At 37.1% G+C, this 7290-nt stretch overlaps 2 protein-coding genes across 2 annotated transcripts; one reads left to right on the forward strand and one right to left on the reverse strand.

Annotated features, from left to right (window-relative positions):
• Positions 1-23: 23 nt before the first annotated feature.
• Positions 24-3018, forward strand: LOC122358755 (cytochrome c oxidase subunit 7A2, mitochondrial). Its single transcript, XM_043258590.1, has 4 exons — positions 24-177; positions 1893-1979; positions 2518-2602; positions 2697-3018. Exons 1-4 carry the CDS (start codon positions 163-165, stop codon positions 2753-2755), a joined length of 246 nt encoding a protein of 81 aa, XP_043114525.1. The 5' UTR covers positions 24-162; the 3' UTR covers positions 2756-3018.
• A 98-nt stretch (positions 3019-3116) lies between these two features.
• chp2 (calcineurin-like EF-hand protein 2) lies at positions 3117-6063 on the reverse strand. The gene is made up of 7 exons (XM_043258589.1): positions 5774-6063; positions 5284-5356; positions 5114-5194; positions 4634-4758; positions 4370-4431; positions 4168-4290; positions 3117-4083 (listed from the first exon to the last, which is right to left on the reverse strand). Exons 1-7 carry the CDS (start codon positions 5838-5840, stop codon positions 4030-4032), a joined length of 585 nt encoding a protein of 194 aa, XP_043114524.1. The 5' UTR covers positions 5841-6063; the 3' UTR covers positions 3117-4029.
• Between the last annotated feature and the right edge of the window lie 1227 nt (positions 6064-7290).

Consider the following 7290-nt stretch of genomic DNA (forward strand, 5'->3'; position numbering starts at 1 on the left):
TGCTTTGCTGTCCTGTGAATCAGCTGGCACTGGGCTGTTCAGAGTGATCTCTCCCCGCCTGGCTGCCTGGCTCTGGATCAAAAGCTCTGCAATATGTGTGTGTCCTTGTAGGGGCCCCGACTACACGAGAATCAACAAGCTGAACAGAGAACAGCGTCGGACATGAGGCTTTTACTGGTAAATCCACTGCTGTTCTTCTTTATTCTTGCATAGTCTGCGACATAACAGCTGCAGTGTTATCAGGAAGAATCTACTCCTAAAATACTTACGAAACAGGAACTATGCCAAACAATTATATATATAGCACTGCAAACATGCTTGAGAAAGGTGGTTATTAGATGGTAATCTTGCATTTGACGTGAAAGATTTTAAATTTGGTTGTTGTTAAGTTTGAAACATTGATAGTTGCTGTAGGTTTTGAATGACTGACTGCCTTAGGTGACCTCTAAAGAAAAAACTAAGTCGTTCAACAGTCATTAGACAGTAAAACTTACACGAGCGAACGAATCAGTGTTTATTGTCTTTTTGATTGTGCAAACAAATCTGTTTTAAAATGGCTAATCAGATATCATTTTAGTACTCTACAGGGAATCAAACAGTCAGAGGTTTGCTCGTAAACCTCTTGAGTTGAATATGTTTTTATATGAAATGGAGACTACGGTTTGTTAAATAGACACAGAGGAGGTCATGTCACCATTAGCCTCTCCACATTTAGCATGCCTACATGCAGAAAAAAACACACACACGCTGGTGGGCAGCGAAGTCAAAGGGGCAGGACGTTCTCAGCCCAACCCACCAGTGTGTATTATGATCTGATTGGTTTGCTCCAGGTGCTGGTGAGCAGCAATTGGTTAAAACCACAATTTATTTCTGCACCGCATGAGCTGGGTTGACCTTCAGAACCATAAAACGTTACATTCCTTTTACATGTTTTCTTCTTAAATATAGCAAAGATAATCAAAATATCCAGGTGTGGAGTTACTTAGTCTTCTGTTTGTGGTCTGTGAGTCCCAAAAATATACATAGTCTAATGTGCATCAATAAAAAAGTTACACGTAGGTCATAAAAATTTTAAGCTTGGGAGCACAGACTTAAGTTTGACCTCATTTTAATGAAGGTCCAGCTGCAACTTTATTTGCTGAAGTAAAAAAAGTTTAAAAAGTGAAACAAAAAAGATACAGGTTTATGAAAATGATTCATAAACAATATTTTAAATAAAAATATATTTTAATCAAACACTAAACCTGCTAGAAAATCAACCAAATTTTCCCCATTAGAGGCCAGCAAAACTCTGCTGGTGCCCACAGTGGTTGACATTAGAGTTTGTCTCTCTCAAATTTTACAAGCATACACACAATATTTTTTATGTCACACATACGAACTACAATATCCATACCAACATGCCCACACAATCGTAGCTGCTTTATTTATCCAAATGGCAGAAGCAGAAAGCAGGAATGAAGTATTTGCATTGCCAAACCTGAAAAATGGCATCATCAGGTTTTGATGTGGACATTTTTGTCCGAAAGGAACTATTTATTGTAAAAATACCCACCTGAGCCTAAATGTATGCAGTTAGCATTAACACAGGCAAAATAGACAAAAATGTCCATAAGGTTGCACAAGAGCTAACCCTGATTTGGGTCGATATAATGAAAGAAAAAAAGGTTAAAGTCTTAAAAGTTTATGAAAAAAACACAGATTCTATGCAACAGACATGTTAGCTACAAACATCACTAGCATTTTTGTTGCTACCATGTTTTAGGCTACCCTAGGTAACATATATTAGCATGGAGCTAGCATGTTTTAGCACATTTGCTGTTGTTTGTTTACAGAATGAAAGTTTAACTGACATGACTGAACATCAGTGAATGAAACTTTGGTCATTTTAGAATGTTCCCCGGCTAGCCTCACGGGCTTTCAGCACAACAGTCCGGCAAATGAAAAACAAGGTGCCTGACAAACAGAAGGTGTTCCTGGTAAGAAGAATTTCAGGCTGATGTGAATGGCAGATATACACTCTCTAAACAAAATGTATAAATCTGTTGAGATGACGTGATAAGTGTTTCAGAGGTCAAATATCATTAATCTTGTACTCTATCTTTGTCTTTAAAACTTTTTTAAACTTTTTTTTTTTTTTACAGTGTATGACTTGCTTTCCTCTGCAGAAACGGAAACTGGTTACCATATAAATATAGTTAATTAAATAAAAATATATTACATATTAACTGTTCATCACTGTGTAAAATTATATATAGAAGCTTTATAAGTTATTAATAATTTAGAATAAAACATTTATTATATGACTCATTAACCATAAAATCAATAAAGAACTATATTATTATTAATATAATTCTTTGTGTATCTAATATGAACATCTAACATATTTATATCTGCAAAGATTACTTTCTCACAACAAAAAGGACTTCTAATTTAATACAATTATAAAAATTTTATGTTGCATTGTGGACGTACATTGTAAGAATAACATGTCTTTTTATTTCTGTACACTTAAAGGAGGATAACGGTCTGCCAGTTCATATTAAAGGAGGCACCACTGATGTCCTTCTATACCGTTTGACCATGTCCATCACAATAGCAGGTACAAAACCTTTCTGGTCGGTCATAAACTTGGATTTAATTTAGGTTTATAAAATGTACATACCAGTATTAAAAGAAGTCTTCTCTCTCTTTAGGCACTGGTTTTGCCTTTTACTGGTTGCTGTTGGCCAGTATGCCCAAGAGTAAAGCATAATACATTTAAAACCGCATGATGCTGTACAAATCTATTTCATTATATATACCTTTAACAATAAAACACAAGAATACATTAAATTCTACCACTACATCTTTCATTCAGAAGTGTCTGGTTGCTACAATATACACTGCTGTTCAAAGGTGTTTGAGAAATGTTTATTATTATTCATGTACTTATGCTCAACAACATTTAAAGTGTCTTCACTGTCACGTTTGATCAATTTAATGCGTCTTGGCTGAATAAAAACTTCCAAAACTTTAGGATGGTAGTGTACGACTGACATGAATCGACAATACTATTCTGGCGCCACCCAGTGCCTACAGCATAACACAAGAAAAAATCCAAACAATACTTTGAATACTGTTCAAAATTATTTTATTTAATTCTTATTTGTCAGTTGCATTTCATACAAAGATGAAAAAAAGCCCTTTTTAGTGCTTTTGGTACAGCATGCATAAGTGCAATAAGGTGAGGTAGCCATTCTTCTCACTTGTAGGTAAAATTGCATGAAGCATAGATGCACTGAAAGTACCTCACAATTTTTACCAGGATTCGGGATAAATTGACATAGTTTTAAAATATGTATGAGAAACTTCATGCAACAAGATGCTAAAAAACTCTACTGAGATGAAAGCGTACACATGTAATAAACCTTCACACTCTGGAAATCTTCACACTTCACAGAGGGAAAAAAAAAAAAATCCACGTATGGTGACATATGACAATTCAACACACAACTCTTTCCTGCTAGCTGTAATTATATGCAAAATTGACCAACCAATTAAGTAAAATCAATTCATTATCAAAACACAGAATGCAAAAACCGACAGCGGTCGGTAAGATTTTAAAAGATTTATTTTGCAAGAAGTCTTTTTTGATCACCAAGGATGCATTTATTTAATCAAAAATAAAATGGCGATAATATGAAATAGTGTAATTTAAAAGAACTGTTTTCATTTGAATACATTTTAAAATTCCTGTGAAAGATTTGTGTTTACTTGTAACGTTATAAATGTCTTTCCTGCCACTTTTGATTAATTTAATGCACCCTGGCTTAATAAAAAATCTTACTGATCCAACACTGCTTCTGTAAACTTGTGTCAATGTGCGGTTTTTATGCAAATATTACCAGCGCATTAAATTCCTGTTAGTCAGATAGAACCTGATCCCATCATACTGTCCTGGGCATTTCAGGCATCCCTTCCATTTTCTGAGGCTGGGAGACAGAGGCGTATAAGGTGGTCGTGCAAGCTTCCCCGTGATGCTCTATTCTAGCGCAAGAAGCGGATGCTCATCTTGTGGTCAATGTTGACCTTCTCCAGAGACTAAAACAGGATGAAACACGTCAGCAGTCCAATTCCATCAACATTACAACACGCTTCTATCAGACGCAGAGTCTCAGGTGATACCTTACGAAACTCCTCAAAAGATATTGCGTCATCGCGGTCTAGATCCGCTTCCTGTATAGTCCGGTCCGCTATGCTCTCCAGCTGCTCTTCCGTCACCTGCATCCCCAGCATGGCCCGGAGAACCTGTCAACGATTAGACTCCTGTCAGTCTTGTTCAGTCTGTGAGAAAACAGCTGAAAACATGAATGAAGAAGCGAGCGACCTTTAAGAGCTCATCTCTGGAAATTTTGCCGTCCTTGTCTTGGTCATACAACTGAAACGCAACTACGGGAATGAAGAAGATTATTACAAAATCAAATAGATATCTCAAGTCCATTTATTTACTTAATCGGTGAATAGCAGTGTAGTACGCAGAGGATGCCGTTCAGTCGGTGAAATAAATGTGTTTTGTGCTCCGTGACTTCGCCCGTTCTGTTACTGAGAGGATGTGGTTTATCTATTGGGTAAAAAGCAAAAGCAAACATACATTTGAGTTTGTTGCTCCTGCTGTTGATGGGTTCGGGAGAATTGGGCTCTTTAGGTCGGTCCTTGTCAACGGGCCGGAAGTGAGCCAGGATCTTCACAAAAGTGTGGAAGTCCACCGTTTCCTTCCTGAGATTAACATGACTGTTTATGACTTCAAGACACAATGGTTGGTTGTTTATGATTTTGATTACTGAGGTATGCATTCATGCACGCTGTATCTTTCAGTAGCTGTATCACCGTGCAGCTTATATTGGTCAAAAACCACTAACTTTCGATCAGAAAGAAAGAGTGACCTAAATGTGAATCGGCTAACCACTGTTTTAGTGTTCACCAGTCATTTAAGGGTGGGGTTTTCTAAAATATATACATATACACCGCAATAGCAGGTTGGCATGGAAAAACATTAAACAGGCGCTTCAGGACTTGCTACAGAGTTATCAATTATTAAAGTTTAAAGCTCATGCCAAGCAAGTCTCATTACCCTGGGGAGAAGAAGGCACCTATTATTCTGTCTCCTATTGGGTTCATTGCCAACTCCTTTATTTCTCCAAAATCCTGGGGACTATGGGAGAATGAGACAAGATGCATGGGTCAGTATTTGTGTAATTGCAAAATACATCTATTCCATCACGAATAAGACATCAGTCTCACCAGAGATGCCCTCGTCCTTCTTTATCCAGAGCTTTAAAGCGATCATGGAGGCGAATGATGTGGGCAGGCGAGACTGGAAAAAGAGAAATCACATCAATTATGAAAATGTTTCACTAAAGCCTTGGAGAATTCTCTTCTGCAAATAGCTTCGCTGAAATTAATCAGTGATTTTTCTAATTATTCGACATGTAGGCCTACACTTTTTTGTGCATTGTAACATTGGTTTTGTGGCTGGAAAGTAAATCCTCATGAACGAAGCAACACCTGCCACTGTCAATCTATCACAGTTTTCGTTTATGCAAACAGAATTTGTACCGGATCTTTTTATCTAAGTGAGCATACGCCTGAGAGTTACGAATAACAACAACAACAACAACAACAACAACAACAAATCAAATGCACGATTTTTTTTGTTGTATATCGTTGTTTTCTCGTTCAACCGCGACAGCAATAAGCCAGCAACAAAACACTTGTGTCAAATGTCACTCACAGCCCGTCTCTTGCATCAACACCTCGACGTTTGGGATTTTTAATAGGGTGGAGTTCGTCGAACCCATTTTATATAGTTATGCACCGCCAGCAAACATTTAGCCCATATCCGGAGAACCCTGATGAAAAAATAATGAAAAATAAGAAGTCACGAAAAAACAAAAACGTTAAACGTTGACAAACGTTAGCGGAACGTTCGCATATACGACGTAGCTTTTTTTCCTCGTGTTTGAGTAATACACGCTCTGTTTACACAGATTACGACGCCCACCACATTAATGAAATCTGATTCTTTTGAGTCGAATCTTTTTAACGACTCCACAAAAATCCGTCTGAGCGGTTCAGTGATTCATTTATTACGAAGGCTGCTTCGAACGTCCTAACGTTACTTGTAATGAACCGTAATGGGCTAATTTTCAAAATGTTAAAAATAAAACGTACTGGAAATATTTGTGTCGTGCGATTGTTTTATCAGGCAAGGTGCATTTCACATCATTTACGTCGCTATTTTGGATACAACGTCATTACGTAGTCACGTACTGGATCAAATGAATAATTGAACCGGTTCTCTGAAATTGTTCAAAAGAACCGATCAGAAATGAATCGGACTTCCCATTAATACACACAATGGCACTGATATAGGCGGTGCGATTTGTGTGTGTGGTGGGGGTTGGGGTCTATGCATCCCTGCCTCTGCTGAATTATTTTGTAAATTATATAAAATTATTCGCGAAACGCACTTTGAAATTTGAGCCAAATGATTCACAAAACGTGAGCCGACTCGAGAGCTTCGAATTATTTTGGTACGCAGTGGTTTAACTGATTTTCTGTTGATAAATGTTCAGTCATATTGAAACATTTCATGACATGACACTTACTTGCCTAATAAAACGTATGTATTTATTAACAATAATTGCATTTAATCTCCGGCTAATAGTTTTATGCTAAGTATCCGTATCTTGCTGTACACCGTGTTCGTTTTTTGATGCCAGCGTGGCACAAATCACGCTTATCAGATTTATTTATTAAATTATTTTCAGAAAGAACACACAACAAAAGTTTCAGTTCGTCTCATCCGCACGTTTAATAAACATTTTTTTGTTAACAGTGCATTTGGTAGAGTTAAGCTCGGCGCCTTACACTGGATGGCGCCACAGCCTTTCGCATAAGACTCTGTACAGTTGCCTATTTGTGTAAGATATTAAAAGATTTCTGCAAGATGTTTCCCAAAATCATTTATTTTGTTCAGTCTTAGCTGCATCTTTTAAATAACTCATATTTTTCTTGATGCTATAGACTGATAGTTTTAGAGCTTGATGTCTGTTACCGTGTAACAAAATAGTAACCAAGAAAAAATAATAATAAAAAAAAAATGTGAGGACAGGAAACTCTGACACCCAAAGAAAAAAAAAACAACAACCTGGAAAGGATTCACAGGATTTGGCAAACCAAATCATCCATTGCCTTATGGTATGATATTTAATACGTTTTGTGCCAGTTATTATAACCCAAGCGCAG

The sequence above is a fragment of the Puntigrus tetrazona genome, chromosome 15 (genome assembly GCF_018831695.1).
Source record: "Puntigrus tetrazona isolate hp1 chromosome 15, ASM1883169v1, whole genome shotgun sequence".
Lineage (NCBI taxonomy): Eukaryota > Metazoa > Chordata > Actinopteri > Cypriniformes > Cyprinidae > Puntigrus > Puntigrus tetrazona.